The sequence below is a fragment of the Limulus polyphemus genome, unplaced genomic scaffold (genome assembly GCF_000517525.1).
Source record: "Limulus polyphemus unplaced genomic scaffold, Limulus_polyphemus-2.1.2 Scaffold1931, whole genome shotgun sequence".
Taxonomy (NCBI): Eukaryota; Metazoa; Arthropoda; class Merostomata; order Xiphosura; family Limulidae; genus Limulus; species Limulus polyphemus.
Window position 1 is genome coordinate 135,232 of NW_013667541.1, and position 16,552 is coordinate 151,783.

Sequence of the window (16,552 nt, forward strand, 5' to 3'; positions counted from 1 at the left end):
GTTTTGATATACAAGTTGTTCGGGTTTTTTCGTCTAAAAAATGCGACGTTAATTTCTTGACGACCTAATATTTGCCTCAATTTTGTTTTTAATTCAAGTTTAACTAAATATTTTTTTTTACATGCTAAGGAATTAAATGAAAATTTCAAAGGTAACTAGTTATAACTATCAATTATGGATGAATCACTTTAGAAAATTAATACCGAACTTGTAATTATTATAACTAGGGTACTTACACTTTCCTGTAGTTGTTTGATAATGTATACAACACCTGGTCTGTCACTAGGAGAGTGGGACCAACATTCTAGGATTAAACTCTAGGGGGAAAAAAATGGCGTTCGGTAAGTAAACAAACTGATATTCAGTGAACTTAAGTTATCAATAGTGCCACATTTATACTTTTTATTAGTGCAGAAAGGGTAAAATTATACAAGTAATAGCATCAATAATTATTCAGTAAATAACCGTTTTATGTAAATATTTTACTTTTAGAGAATACGAGAGTTAATGTAACAAGTTACAACAATTTAAGTAAAATCAGTTTCTACAAAACGGTTACTTCTGCAATAAAGCTTTTACTTTAATCCAGTTTATGGAAACAAATTAGTAATAAGGGTTCTAAAGGTGACTTACCTTTAATCCACTCGTACATTTTAGGTTACTAAGACACTGGCGCCTCCCACTGGCAACTAACCAAATAACAGAATGGGGACTTAAGTGACTAAATGGGAATTCTTCAGCAAACAGCTCGTACAATATGGACCTACAAGAGTAGGAGAGAAGTAAAAGTTACATATTTTACTGATAAATACACACACACAGCCATTAAAATCTTCACAATCTTAGCTGATTTTTTCCCCAAAATTTCATTAAAAGATTTGAAAAACAAATGTCATTTCAAAAAACGCACCCAAATGCAAATATATCTGCTTCCTGTGTGTAAGGCATGGTGGAGTAGACCTTGGGAGGCTCGATCTGTAGGTTTTGCAGTATTTCGGGACTGAAGTAAGCAAGGTGACCTCGTGGAACACAGCCATACTCTGCTCTGAAAGTATTAAGTACTCGTTATTTAAAGTGGCTAACTTTCGAGTAAAAGCAAACAAATTAAATAGTAAATTTACTGATGATAAATAAGGACAAGTTAAAGCTGTTGTTCTGGGATAATTTTTATTTAAACGTTTGCTAGAGGGAGTTTTGGTATAATGCTGAGAAGTTTCCTACACGTCTCATTGACACATGTGTTTACCAAATCCAGGATATTGCCTGGGCTGTCGAATTACTGGCCTGGTCCAAAAAAATGTGTCTTCAATTAAACAATATTATTGTAGAAATTCAGAAAATCATCTCTCTCTAAACTTGTTTTAGAAGTTCTGGGATGTTGTTTGTGTAGTTTCTGTTTTTAATTCACAGTTTTTTGGCTACCCTTACCTGTCCAGTTGAGAGTCGGACATTCCTTGGTCCATGAGACACAGCTTGACCCTACTTTCAAGAATCACGTTTCTGGAATTTAGTTTTTTGTGAATAATTCCTTTTGCATGAAGATAGCCCATTCCCTAAATGACAAAAACATTGATGAGTTTTTTCTCATTCCATGAACGATGATTAAATTTACATTTTACTGTAGTCCAAGCGAAAAACAACAACAACAAAACGTCGTAATTCGATGTAAATAACCTTCTAGCCAATAGTCTTGTACTTACAGCATTTTTGACATTAGTTTTGAAGTGGGTGGCGAGATAATTATTATAATAATTGTGTCTTTATTTTTTACGATTATTTTGTTATCGATAAATACATTAATAATAGTAAACCCCACTTTTAATCCATAAGCAAAAATGAAACTTAATGTTTTGGTGAAGTGTCAAAAGGAACAACTAACCTGGGCAATTTGTCGAGCAATGCTGATTTTAGTGAAAAACGATAACCGATGATGTTTTATGTGAATGTGTTCGAACAACAACGGTCCTTTCCGCATGCTGAAAAAAAAAAATATATTTACTTTAAACAAACACTAATACAAGAATCATTAATAGTAATCATTTAAGTATACTTCATGTTAGAATTGAAAAGCCTAAAAAAATATTTTTTTTTCAAAATTGTTTTCCTCAATTTACACAAAATTATTTTCAGCTCATTTTTTGAACATTTTCATCTTTACAGCCACCAAGCGGAAAGCCCCCTAGTAGCACAGTGGTATGCTTGCGGACTTACAACGCTAGAAAATGGGTTTCGATACCTGTGGTGGGCAGAGCACAGACAGCCCATTGAGAATCTTTGTGCTTAACTTAAAACAAACAAACCAAGCAGAAAAAATGTAAGCTAAAGCCAGTAAGTACAAATCTGTATTATGGGATAAAGGAGATCACACTTCTAAGCCTCGTTTGTTTCCTAATACATTATTCATATTTGTTTAAACGAAATTATTGATTACTTATTAAATCCTACACAGAAGCTACACTGTTTGAGTTTAAGGATTGACAAAACCCATTGTAACGAACCTTATCTAATATCTCTTTTACACTGAAAATTCATACCAAGTTTTTAAAATTTTAATTATCAATGAAAACAAAATTAAAAGTACTGGCATAAGCAACATTATTAACCTTGTAATAACAGCAAGCTGAGGGGGTTCTATACAGGCTCCCATAAAAAGAACTACGTTTTCGTGACGTATCATGCTGAGCTGCCTTACGTCATCTAAAAACTGGCGAAACTCCGCTTCTTTTTGTTGTCTAACTGTGTAGATCAACACTTCACCGTGCCAGCGTCCTCTGGAATTTATAAAAAAAATATATATATTTTTACGATATACTTATACGAAAACTATACAGATCACATAATCAAATATTTGCTGAATATGTAAGCAAAAAGAAAATATTTATATAAACCAACAGCAAATAATATACAAGTATCAATTTTGCACGTGACGACAATATATTTCTAAAAATATATATATAATTTTACTAAATATATTTCAAGTTAATATATAATTTTTTGTATATAATATGTGCTTATATAGTATTTTGTTGTTATTTTAATGGAAAGATACTTATTTCGCCAACTTCGGCTTTATAGTTCGAAAACCATTGTCTTTTTTCAACGTACCTGAAGATGTCGCCCTGACGACCGTGCCTTAGTCGCTCGTCAAACTTAAGATCATCAAATGGTATACACCATTCTCCTAGTGTCTCCTTTAAATCCAAACTCTGTGCACTGTTTAAGAGAGAGAAAATAATCAGTAAATAAAAATGTTACATTTCTTATTTTATAATAATAATAATAATATTTGAAAAGTTAAATTTTTGCGCTTAACGACAAACAAACAAATGCAAATATATAAACCACAAATTTTGAGGACTTAGATAACTCTATTCTACTGGATTTAAAAATGGAATCCACAGAGTCCATATATTTTTTTTAAGAAACTATAATTTTAAACAACAGTCCATTAAAGCTAACTTCATTCTATACAAAATAATTGTTGAAAGTTACATTTTAATGATCGTGCTTTAAAAAGAAACTTGCTCAAATATTTGAATTTACCTTGTAAACTTGACAGCGTAATTTCCGTTACAAAATGACAAGCGCTTTTTACACATTCAAATTAATTCAACAAAATCAAACATATTTAATGTTTTAATCATTTTGTTGAGAATTAAAAAAAACACCTTAATAATACCGTATTTGTAGCTAACAGCTAAATATATTAATAAAAAACTGATACGTTCAAATTTAAATAAATAAAAAATACGAGTCCCAAAAACCCAAGAGAAAAATTAACACTTACTGGGAAGGAAACTCATCTTGATCTTCACAGTCTCCAATACCAGACTCAGAGTCATCGTCAACAAAATCTTCTGCAAAGAATATGAATAAAAATAATCAATAATAGCTCGCCATGCAAAAGCTTCATGAAACTTTTGTATAAGAGTAAGCTATGTAATTATTTAAAGTGCATTATTTTACAATCTTCACGTTTTGCCAAGATAACAATAAAGACTAAAAAATATAAAAACAAAAATTATTTCTGTGTGATCACGATTTCATTTTTAATATATAATATACTTGTCACAAGACATTAGTATTAAGCCTAATATCATATGACAAGTGTAATTAAATATAATCATGCTTCACCAGCTCGGAAAAGGCGTTCACATAATAACCATTGTTGTTTTAATATAGATTATTGTTTCAAGCACATAGTCGTATTTTCCAGCTGTTATCTGAGCTGTTATCTATCACAGAAAAGTACACGTGAAATTTTAAAAAATCCTTAAATAATATTTTATAATGGTGATAAATATACGCAATTATACCCATTAGGTCAAATTTGTACTATTATTTTCTCTGGTCGATTTAAAAAAAATTATAAGTCTCATATTCCTGACGCAGAAAAAAGCATCTTTTATCGGTCATGTATCTAACCTTTAAGTAGGATTTATTTTTAGCAAATTTTCACAAATAAATTAGACTTCAGCTTAAAGTCTTATCTGTACAATTACTGGAATACTTAAACAAATTTCACTAAAGCCTCGACACGAGTGATGAAAATTCGATAAATGCATTTGTTTATACAACTTGTGAAGTTTTGCAATTCCTCGAAAAAAATAAGGAACATAATTTGATGATAATTAAGCATAATATCACAACAATAACAGCAACATAGAAATTTTTCAAAATGACAAAATTATTGCCGCTTTTCTCGCCCAGAATATTTTGTAACCTATCAAAACGTCACTGCTTGGATTCGCGACATCTACTGTTGACGAACAGAATGTTAGCGACAAACGAACAGGTTAAATTAAAATGAAAACGGATTTTGAAACTAGGCTGGATGGACAAACTATACAGCCAAACAATTTTTTTTCTCTTCAGAAGGTTAAAGAAACAAACCATAGATAATAATTAGTTACTAATTGCATGTATTTCAACACTCACTTTTTTACAGAATAATAATAAATAGACGACAATCTTCTGGAGTGTTACATTCGATTTTTTGTATTATTTTAGTCTCTGCCAACAAAAATAAATTAAATATAAATAATTATAAAGAAGACTTTTTAATTAGAAATGTGCTCAAAGTTTCATATATGGGGAAATGTTACAAAAATATATTTTTTTTTATTCAAAGTAACGCCGACCATAAACTGGTAATCAATCTTTAACTATTCAATAATCTGAAATGTATTAAGAGTTGCAACCTTATTTAACAAATGAATAAAAACTGTTTCCGTTTTAGATATGCTTTTGAAATAATTAACTTACCTACTGAGCTAACGCAAATGTCATATGGTGGCCATGTTGCACAAAGTCTGTGTGATGGTGAGTTTTTGGTTTCCAAGCTTAATGTTCTTGCTTTAGTTAACCACTGTTTTGCACAACGTCCTTGTGCACTGATACATTGACTGCGATTAGAGTTCACACTTGAGTTTTTGTTTTCCGATTTTAAGAATGCAGGTGTTGCGCCACCAATAGACGGCGAACGCGAACTACTGCACGTCAAACCAACAGATCGAACATCACGGAAATTTTTGTCCAACCACAGTGGAATTCTGTCATTAACCCTAATACGATAATCGGATTCTGTGTCGGAAGGAGTCTGAGCAGCGGAAGAGGTGGACGACAAACAACTACTTGAAGACAGGCTACTGTTTGGCGAGATAAGAGATGCGTAATTGGTTGATTGACTTGAAGTGATAGGCAGACGAGTCCACCCACAAGTACAAGCTCTAGATGAGCACGTTAAACCAATAACGGCACTTTTAGACTTTTGAGAGTTTTTCAGGAACGCTTTTAACTTCTTCCGGGTTTGCTTATCGCTTACTTTGCATTGGTTTAATCCATATTTTGCTTTCGCGTGTTTATCAGCAGCATTTGCTTTGCTCATGTCACGATTCCTACGTCGCTGAGCGAGCCAGTGAACTACTTTCAGCAGACCTGATAAGGCAAGAGAACTATTATTTTTCCCGCTTAAAGATGCTGATTTTACATCCGTGTTAGACATATCACTGAATGATGAACGCGGCAGATTATTTTCTGTTGCAGTTGGAGATGAAAATGCACTTTTTTCTGAGTCCGAAAACCAGTTTACTTCCGTAGTTTCACCTACTGATAAAGAAAATAAAAAGTTTGTTTATTTTTTAGTTTGTTTGCAATTCAATATTAAGTAACACGTGACGTCATTTTCTAAATCTTATAAAACTCTTGGCAATATGAGCCTAGCTTTTTAAAATGAACATAGTTTTTGAGTATGTTACTTAAAGAAACATTCCATTTTTAGTTAATGGAACAATACCAAAACATTAAGAAGTTGGTTTCTTTAATTCACCAGAAGTGAGTGAAACTAATCACAACGCACAAGTGCTTTATATATATATATATATTACGGAAGTTTGAAAATTCAATAAGAAAAACTAAAGTAAGAAAATATTAGAATTACAGCCAATCTAGTTATTTATAGATTTTTCAAATTAAGTCTAAATCCGTTACGTGACCGTGCATGATAATATACACTTACACTGCACGTGTACACAGGAACCAAGCAAAATAATAGCTTTCGTGGAAAGCCGTAGCCTACAATATACTAGTAATAATGAAATCGTACGTCTCATTCCACGTAACTATAAGAAATAGGTTCTCTAACTATATAAATATTACAATTAAGTTTGTTTTGGATTCTACAAAAGAAAGTTAGAGAAATTACATCTATGCCTATCCTTACCTGTTGTTATGGGGTATTGAAAGCTGTTCCTGTAGTTAATTCTGTTACCGTGGCAACGAGATTCCATATTGCTTTCATTGTTCACACAAGAGTCGTGTGTAACGTTTCTACGAAAATAAATGTAAACTGATCAGTCAAAGGTCTGCTGCTGTACAGATTTCGGGTAAGTACCATAATCAGAAAGTTCAAAAACAGAATAACTCTAAAGTGTATTTTGAATTTTACACTAGTACCATTTAAATTTGCTACATAGTATGTTTTTAGATATGACATATGAAAGTACAGTAGAATTGTTTTTCGTGTCCTTTATTACATTCTGAACGAAAAGTGTAAAAAGGTTTTAATATCATCTACGAACGTGTGCAAAAGAAAAAAAAGGCAATAATTTAAAGTAGATTTTCCGAAGATTTAGACATCTTGTTAACGTTTAGTAAAGATGGTTTAACTTGTACTAGAAACTAGCTCAAACAAATCCATGTTATGATTCTTATAATGTAATTTCACCAACTAAAACTAAAACACCAACTAAACTGAAAGGTGTTCAACACTAGTCTATCCAAACTGCAAGATAATGTTTCTAGTAACAAATTTAGACTCAGAAACCAGTTATAAGGCAAGTAATTAAATGATTAAACTGACTTTCGGATTTGATTTTCATACCTCTAACAAACATTTGAAAAATTTAGTGTTAAAATATTAATATACATAAATATACTATTTTCTTTTAATATAAAAATGTTGCAATCAGACCTAAGCCTAAATTTAAATACTAAATGAAAAACGTATCTATATAAATAATACGCTTGTGTTTGTCTATCCGGAACTTTTCTCGCAAATTTTTCGATCAAACGCTACAAATGTCATATTGTTAGAAAGGCCTTTGTCTGAGGAGTCCGAATTGCACATTGGCTTTGCCATTCAGAATCGCCTTGCCTGATTTTTCCTTAGTCAAACTTTTTAATACAACGAATATGCTACACGATGGCACAATGTAGTTGTTATCACGTGACGACTGGCTTTTATTTCCACTTTAGTTTTTTTATTTGCAAAATATTACACATAAACAGCATTTAACGCGCGTGTAATTTCCTTAAAAAGTGAACATTACAATAAATACAATTTATCTGGGCTTTATCAACTTAATTAGGTCTAAAATACATATGCACAGTGCTTATCACTTTTTAAACATACATTCAAACGTTTCTGCAAATTCAGCTAAGTTTGTTTTCATTACAACTTTACATTTAATTTACTTTGTAATAATGTAGCTGCGGTTCGTTTCATGGACTGCTGTAAACACCTTTTAGATATTTTTTTTTCTTTACTACGGGTTTTATTCTTTGCGAGTGTTTTTTTGTCTCAACTCGTAAAACCATGTCATACACTGAATGCTCATAACTGTTTCATACTCTGTACACTATTATATATACCAATACTATACTATTAGTAGTTTTATTAAATAAAGTTACTAGGTGTAGTTTTATTAAATGAAATTATGTCGTCTACGTGATTTTGTTTGTCTGATCGCGCAAACTGTTTTTGAAATAGATCAGGATTTATCTATCTAACACAAAGCCTGCAAGAAAGCGTACCTTAAATGCGTGCGTGAAAATGATAGAATAAGGAAAATTCAAGTGAAGGGCATGAAAACTACCGAAAATGATACGCGAGTCGTGGCTAGTACAGTATATAATCAGCTAAAAAAATGAATTCCGTTGTATTTTATAATATTTTTTTTAAAGGGACTTGTATGTCACACATGCATTCATAACGGTGGTGGAGATTTCGAAGACTGATACAACAACGAATGTGTTAGAATTTATTACTGTACGACAGTGTATGGAACCAACACGAGAGTGATACACTAATAAAGCAGGGATGAAATTCTGCCTATACTGAGTACCGGGACATATTTTAGCTGCTTTTTCGGATGCGCGTGCATTCCATTTTTCTATCAGAAAACATTTATTCATTGACACTCAAATTGTTGTGTTTTTTTTTATGTTTACACGTATATTTTTTTTATTTTTCAAAAAACATGTCAACTTCATCCAGCTGAGTATCTTTTTTTTTTGAGAATTTCACTTTTGCACTAAAGTAACGTAACTTACGTTTTGATGACGCGGATAGTTTTTTTTAATGACCTTATACTTTGATAACATAAAATGTCAACGTACCCACAATCTTTACATCGAAAGGCTGTGAGATATACCATCTTCTGACAAGTCAAGCAGCGTCGAGGTGTGGACAAACTTCTGGATAACCTGTTGAACAGACAATATGGTATTGATATTTTATCTAGATATTTTTTAATTCATTCTGAAAAAATAATCAACCTCAAAATACTTAACCTCGTTTTATAACTTTTCAGTTTGCTATGTCAGTTATTCATTTATTTATGTTTATTTCTTTTTGTGGCATAAAAGGCTACAATTGTTTTAGATAAATAGTATATTTCCTTATAAAAACAAAAACTTCCAAAGTAAAATATATAAAGTTTAGTGTAAAATGTACGAGATTTTTAAATAGACACACAAAACGGAACCTTTCATGTTTTTTGAGCACCAACTGGATTTATCACAAGATTTGTGGTGAATATTGTGCTATGATGTCATCGCAAGTACGAAGTAATTAAAAACTGCAGCAGTAAGTATTATAACCAAACACTGAGTGATAAATAGTTTTCGCTTTGAATATGAAACAGAGAGAGAGAGAAAGGCAAAAAGGAACGGGAAGACAACTAAAATGGTTTCTTTCAGCACATAAAGAAATACTTTGATTAAACAGTACTGTAAAGTTGTTCTTTCAATGATAGGTTATTTTGAAATATCTGGTGAAAATAATTCAAATTCCAGTCCAAGTAAACGATAACAAATTTGTTTATTTGTTTCTTAACGTTTTCACGAACTTGGGCACCGTGGAACTTGTATATTGTTGCAACTTTTTGTAGGCCTAGATTTACATATGAAACTAATTACGCTACACTAACGTAAAAAATAAAACTTACTTATAAGTTGAACCACATCACTGCTGAAGTGAAAATACATTGACCAGATTAGTCTACCAACTAGAAAAAAAAAAAAAGAACTCTGTCTTTTCTTAACTATCTTCTTGGTACTTCGCCGTTTTCGTATATATAATAAATCATCGAACTTACTAGAAAACCAAATCTTTTAGAATTTTCTAGGCCTATCTTATTACACACTCTGATCTTAAAGTCATCATTACGATCCGCAGCTCCCTCTAGCTAACATCCAAAATTACACCTATAAAAATACAGTTTACAATAATAGTATACCGCTGTGTGAAATTCTGAAGATTTATTTTTAGTAAGTATCAATTAGTAACAGCCTATTTCAAAATGCATCAAATAGTTAGGGATTCGAGCCACAGAAAAGAGGAAGTAGAGACAGTTAGACCAAACTATACATAGAATCGCTGGTCTGTTTTTACTTGGTTAAACCTTTCCGAAAAATATATTCACAAGGTGAAAATATATCTTTACTATTCACAATAATCCACGCACGAGTTCCAGAAATACTGTTGCTAGGGGCAATACTGTGTAGATGACATTATTGTTGAAAAGTTAAGAATAGTAAAGGTTCTTCCACATTTAGAATTTACACGAAGAGCTTGGTTTGAGAAACCAGACACTCGGTACGGTTTCAAATAATAAATCCTAATTACCGTAATATTTTTAGCTGCTTGCCAATAACGATTAAAATGAGAATAGGGACCAGCTGCATTTTTTTCCTGCTCGCCATGGGAGAAATGGGGGGGGGGGGGTTCTAAAGCTCTGTTACTGATGAAATATGCTCGATTTCATCGGGAATTGGAAGACAGTTAAAACATATACGACATCAAATTCCACTTATATGAGGTATCACGTAGAGTTTGATAGATACTATTAATGGTACGTGTGTGTGTGTGTGTGTATTCATCTAGAATAACTTAGACTAGTCTTCACATGTAACCTTCGCCCTCAAACGTGTAAAGAAATATACTGAACTGAAAGATATATTCACACATGGTTCCAAAATTTTAACCTCGGTCCAAACTTTAATAGTTTGATTTTTTTTTTGCAATATCATTATTTATAATTTTGATTTGGTGCTGTTTAAATGTAGAGAAAGTTCTTGTTCATAAAAGTTACTTATACAGACATACACGCGCGCGCGAGAGAGAGAAAAATGGTGGATAGATTCTGTGAATTAAATAATGTCTGTTGGTGGTAATAAATGTTCCTCATAAGTGATTAAAAAAAAGAAAGAAAGACAGTGTTCGGATATTTCTGTGGCCATGCTGATGTATTGCAGCTGTAGTTTATGGACGATAAGACTTTGATATAATCTTGTTCTACGTCGACATTATTTTGCCACTTATCACTACAATGTTCTAAGACTATAATATAAAGTACAAACACTACTCAGTCAACATTTCCCAAAATAATTCTACTGGCATAAAGTTTAATTATTGCATAATGAAACTATCTATTATACGTCGAACTCACGCGGGCATGATATTTGAAAAGAGGGACACTGGTCATTAAATATTCTAGAAGCTTAGAGCAATGTAAATCATTGTTTTACGTCTAAAACAATACGCAGATCTGCGCTAAAACAGAAGAGTAAAGTAGTTTCGTAACAGAACACAAAACTCATTGTTACATAAACAAGCAAAAATAAATCTCAATCGTATCAACAGTCAATCTGTTACATGTTTGACAAGTATTTACTGAGGCGTATCACTATCAATATTTTTTATAAAGTGATTCTGTTGGTTCGTCGTAAAAAATCTAAGTATTCTTAACGTTTAGTTGTATCAACTTTATCACGTATCGCTGAAATAATACACTGAGAGGTAGAACAGTTTCAAATTATAGAATATTATTTGCCTACTTATTGTTTTTACCAGTGTTAAAAAAAAAGTTTTATTTTTATCAGTTCTTATAGTACTCATGAAGCAGATGAAATACCGACATTAAAGCTTACTGTTAACATTATCCATATAAATATAAAAAAAAAATTAATATACATATACAATAACGAAGCTTTCACAAGATACAAAAAATATGCATATCGTTATTCAATGTAACACGTATTATACACTAACCTGCACGCACTACACGAAGACAACGTCCTGCTCGACGTCAAAGCAAAGACCATACTAATACACTACTCTTCTAGTGCCAGTTGTGTACCTCCTCGCAGCCGACTCACGAACTGAGGAGACGTCGTCTGCAACGCGAATTATACAGCGCACACCTTGCAAAAACTTTTCCCCGCCCCTAGCCTTACCGCGTATCGCCATCGGCTGTGATTGATCATTCGTAAGTACGACAGATGGACGGTCGGAAAACAGGTAACAAGAAAGACCGCCAGATGACTCTTTGTTGTTGATTTGTACTAAGAAGTTCGTCTAACAGCTTGTCTTCTCTACGGTTATCCCCCCCCCTACCCCCTGGTATCAAGATATTTGGAACACTCGACATCTGCACAAAAATATCTTATCGTAAGTGAACTGATGTGCTTTGTGAAGGAGATAATTTCAACTATGATAATTTATTCATCAATACAAAAGTGCCAAAATTTTTCGACGACATTTTTATTTCGTGTTTAACTATCCTGTGTGTGAAATGTAACGATAACACCACACACCGTATCGAACAACAACTGTCTCTAAGATCTTTAAAAAAGTTAGTAATTTTACACCTTGGAAAGCTTGGAAATCTTGCCCCCTCACCAACTTGGAAATCTTCCCCCTCACCAACTTGGAAGTCTTACTCCTCACCAGCTTCGAAAATTGGTTGGAAATTTGTTTGATAATGTAAATTAGAGAGTGATATGAAATACACATTATTCGCTTTCTCGTTGGGATATTATAACTGGTAGAATTTTTCAGAGTCCTGTCTCTTGATTTTTTATTATTTTATAAATAATTCATGGTCTGTAGATTTATTAGCATCCTAATAAAGATGTGATATTTCTAACCAAGTGGTTAGTAAAGTCCGTGGAAAAAGGTGTTCTGGATATACAGAAACTTAAAGATGACGTGGGAAGGAAGCGTTGTGGAAAACAAATAAAGTATTGAGGATATTTATTGAGAAACGAAGAATCCCCATGGTGTCTCAAGCTGACCAAATTTTGTGATCTATTATAGAAACTTTTTGGTTTAAAAAACGATAACGTTTTATATAAAATTCTGTTTTGATGTAATTTAGAACACTGCTTTTATTGTTCTGTATTTATAGGAAGTTTTCTTCAAGACTGTCAACACCTTGGATATAGAACACGTATGAGAAATCAGCTTGATTTTTCCACTGATGGGATTGGTCAGTACTAGTGACTTGCTTTGATAACGTAGTTCTTATTAGGACTGCTGAGCGTGGAATCGGTTCCTTGAGGATGTCAGTTTCAGTTGAGTAATTTTACGAATTTAAATGTCTACAAGTGTGTGGATTGATTCTTGATTTGGGGGGGGGGGCTTGTGAGCTATTTCAGTGACCCTAGTTTCCTTCTGTTGCTTTGATTTGAAACCTCTGTTTCTGGTTACACGTGTACCAGTACATTGAAATATTTATTTTGAAGAGACTAGTTGCGAACACCGTGCGATGACGTAAATGTGTAAATATTACAACTTTATTGTTAACTGTTCTTGTAATTTACGTTATTTGTTGACTGGCCTGAACAATATATGTAGCAATTTTATATATAAATGTGACTTGTTTACTGATTACTATGCACTCTTTGAGCTTGCTCTTCTAAAATATTGTCCTGAAATCCTGTATTCACGGCACGAAGAACAACAGCAGCTGGCATGTTCTGCGCCTGGGCATATCACTCAAGCGTGCCAGGCGCGTGGCATAGGTACGCCCGTGCCACGTGGTCACGACCTTGGCGAAACATGCGGGGTGCTGATGACTTGTCCGCGTGTAGTCTGACGCGCTAGCGTTCAATAATAATTACTACTTGCGCCTAGAATAACAACTGACGTTTTGAGCATTTAAACCTATGCCTAAACTCATTTTGTTCATACAAAGATATAATTGAAATTAAAAAGTGTTTTACTGATAATTATCTTACAAGCACGAAGTATAGGACATCTTGAGAACGTTCGTTTTTATTTATTTGATTTTTATTTTTTTTTAAAGTCGATCGACAACCGCTTTGAAATATAGTACGTAACATATCAAAACAGAAATGAATAAAAACCGTATAACCCGAGTGCTTTCGAAAAGTGGACCTTTCTTCTTCAGGGGCAAAAGCGCTCGGGTTATAGGGTTTTTATTCATTTCTGTCAAGACTTCTTGAACCAACGTGTTTTTCTAACATCATGTATATATCATAACAATTATCTTAAAATTGAAATTTTAGTATAGAAAAAATCAACCAGCTTACTGAAAACTTTTTAAGCGCCAGGTATGGCAAAATAAATTCAGGCAATTTATTACCCTCGCCCCCGAACGGAGGGGGGGGGGGGTATTGCAATTGTGTGCGTGTGTCTAGCTGCCTGTGTTCCGCGTGCGTATCCCGAAAATAAATAGACCGATATACATAAAATTTGTACACAAGATGGGGAGCTAGCATGGGACAGTCCTCCCCAAATTTGTTTTGGATCTGGATTCTGGATCACTTTGAAACATTTCTTATAATTTGGGAGATAGGACATTTTCGCGGTTTTGGGTTAATAACTCTGTAAAGTGGGATCGGATTTGTACTAAATTTTATGGGCACATTAAAGTTGAGACTCCTTATCACACTACAGAAAATGATCCGAATCATTGTTCATTTTGGATCTGAGAAGGATTTCCTGAGATTTCGAAGGTGAAATTTGACGTTATCCAACATAAACGCATGCAATCTCGAAAAGGAGCGGCGGGACGAGAGCATGTAATCTCCCCGATTGCTCTTGTTTTCAGCTGCGTTTAAATCATGTTTACTTTAAATTTTAAAAGAAGTAAACTTTAACTTATGTATTTGATTCACATCGGAGCCTTCCAAGATTTTCAAGTGCTCGTGATAAATGTAATATTAATCCGTAAATTTATCAACATATTGTTCCAGCATTGCTTACACTATGTGCCGTAAAAAATTTCACGGTTGGAATAATTTATAGAACTTACTGGGCGCAACAATGTGTCAAGCTAGTAGGTTGTGCATATTGTTACACCCAGTAAGTTGTAGTGAGAAAAGTACAACAATGCACTGTACACAACCCGCTAGATACAACAATAAAATACGTAGCTATGACTACGGAGTTAACTGACACAACACATCGATACGGCTCACTGACATGTTAATGTGCACAACTAGTTCATACAAAATTAAATCAAGTTAATTTAACAATAACATACATTACTTATTTTCCCCACCAGTGTTGAGAGCCTACTTTCTGTGGCATTGTTAACAACTTATCTTTATATATATATGTCTTAATAACTTATTTTTTATAATGGTTTACGAGTAATACATCGTCCATTTGTTAGTGAACTCGGACTGTAAATCCGAGGATTTATGGTTTGCAACTCCTTGCTGCAAAAACGTACTTCGGCTTTGAGGCTGTTGGTACGATATGAGAATGACAGTCAAATCCAATTAGTTAGGGAGGTGTAGCCCAAAAGTTAGCGGTGTGTGCTTTTGAATAGTTGCCTTCCTTCTAGTCTTTCATCTCAAAATCAAGGACAATTATGCACAGGTTCTATAAGAAATAATAAACGTGAAGCTCTATCATTTGATTTAATACTTGTCACTGAGTTATGCCGGTTTCAAGGAATTCTACCCTTCATCAGCCCAGGATTTGCCCTTGTCCAGAGCTACTGGACTAGGGCAAATACATATAGGCAGATCCATTTGTGTAGTTTTGCGTGTGTGTTTTGTTATAGCAAAGCCACATTGGGCTATCTGCTGTGTCTACCGAGGGGAATCGAACCCCTGATTTTAGCGCTGTAAATCCGAAGACTTATCGCCATTCCACCGGGGGGGGGTGTAGTTTTGAGTGAAAATTCTGAAACAAACAAACAAACAAAAATAGCTTGCTTTCTGAGGAATTATCAACACTTCACTTTCTGCAGCAGTACTGATGTTATAGAACGGAGTTTCATGTATCGTGCCCTTGCAACTTCTTCCTCCATCAGGGATCGTGCTCATTCTGATTGTCGTGATGACGCACTATTGTCCGACACCACATTTTTCATGGTAATAAATTACTCTAAAATCATACATCTTGACAAATGTTCCACTGCAGTGGAGGTCGGCTTCCCAGATCACGTTTAAGCATACCAAAGGCATTGGAGCTGCCGCGGGGGGAATTATCAGTAATGAGGAATCAAATACTATATGCATATATAGATATATAGCTCTGATTTATTTCTGTGGCTAAAAGTTTGTGGTCTTTTGGTTTGCCAACTCCAAATCCTATTTTATTGTCTTGCTTATGGAATCTTGAGATATCCCAACTTCATCTAAATGGGTTTGTGGGTCAGAGGATTCTCTGCCGTAACTATAGCCTTCATTCTGCAGATGAAGGCTTTGCTCCAGATTTGCTGAGGTGTAATTTCGGAGCTCACTGCTCTCCTAAATGTTGTACTACTCGAGTTTTTTTTTTTCCGCTTCCGTTGAGAATATTAAAGATTCCTTTCAAAAATGACTATATTGTTATTCATGATGTTAGAAAAACACGTAGGTTCAAGAAGTCTTGATAGAAAGAAATAAAAACCCTATAACCGAGCGCTTTCGAAAGGTGAGCCTTAAAGAAGAAAGGTCCACCTTTTGAAAACGCTCGTGTTATAGGGTTTTTATTCATTTCTCTGTAAAACGTTATTTCATATATTTT

The 16,552-nt window shown here is 33.6% G+C and overlaps 1 protein-coding gene across 2 annotated transcripts in view; it reads right to left on the reverse strand.

Moving 5' to 3' along the window:
- Positions 1-16,552, reverse strand: part of LOC106465398 (kinase suppressor of Ras 1-like) — a 37,633-nt gene that overhangs the window by 2,413 nt on the left and 18,668 nt on the right. Inside the window, exons 1-12 of one of the 2 annotated variants that reach the window (XM_022393297.1) lie at positions 11,834-11,916; positions 8,899-8,985; positions 6,722-6,828; positions 5,266-6,108; positions 3,788-3,857; positions 3,106-3,213; positions 2,604-2,771; positions 1,880-1,976; positions 1,429-1,553; positions 911-1,045; positions 634-763; positions 237-317 (exon numbers count right to left, since the gene is read on the reverse strand). In XM_022393297.1, the coding sequence (XP_022249005.1) occupies positions 237-317; positions 634-763; positions 911-1,045; positions 1,429-1,553; positions 1,880-1,976; positions 2,604-2,771; positions 3,106-3,213; positions 3,788-3,857; positions 5,266-6,108; positions 6,722-6,828; positions 8,899-8,985; positions 11,834-11,886 (2,004 nt within the window). In that variant the 5' untranslated portion in view covers positions 11,887-11,916. Of the gene's footprint in view, positions 1-236; positions 318-633; positions 764-910; positions 1,046-1,428; positions 1,554-1,879; positions 1,977-2,603; positions 2,772-3,105; positions 3,214-3,787; positions 3,858-5,265; positions 6,109-6,721; positions 6,829-8,898; positions 8,986-11,833; positions 11,917-16,552 lie in introns of those variants that run through there. The other variant, XM_022393298.1, reaches the window with a different exon arrangement.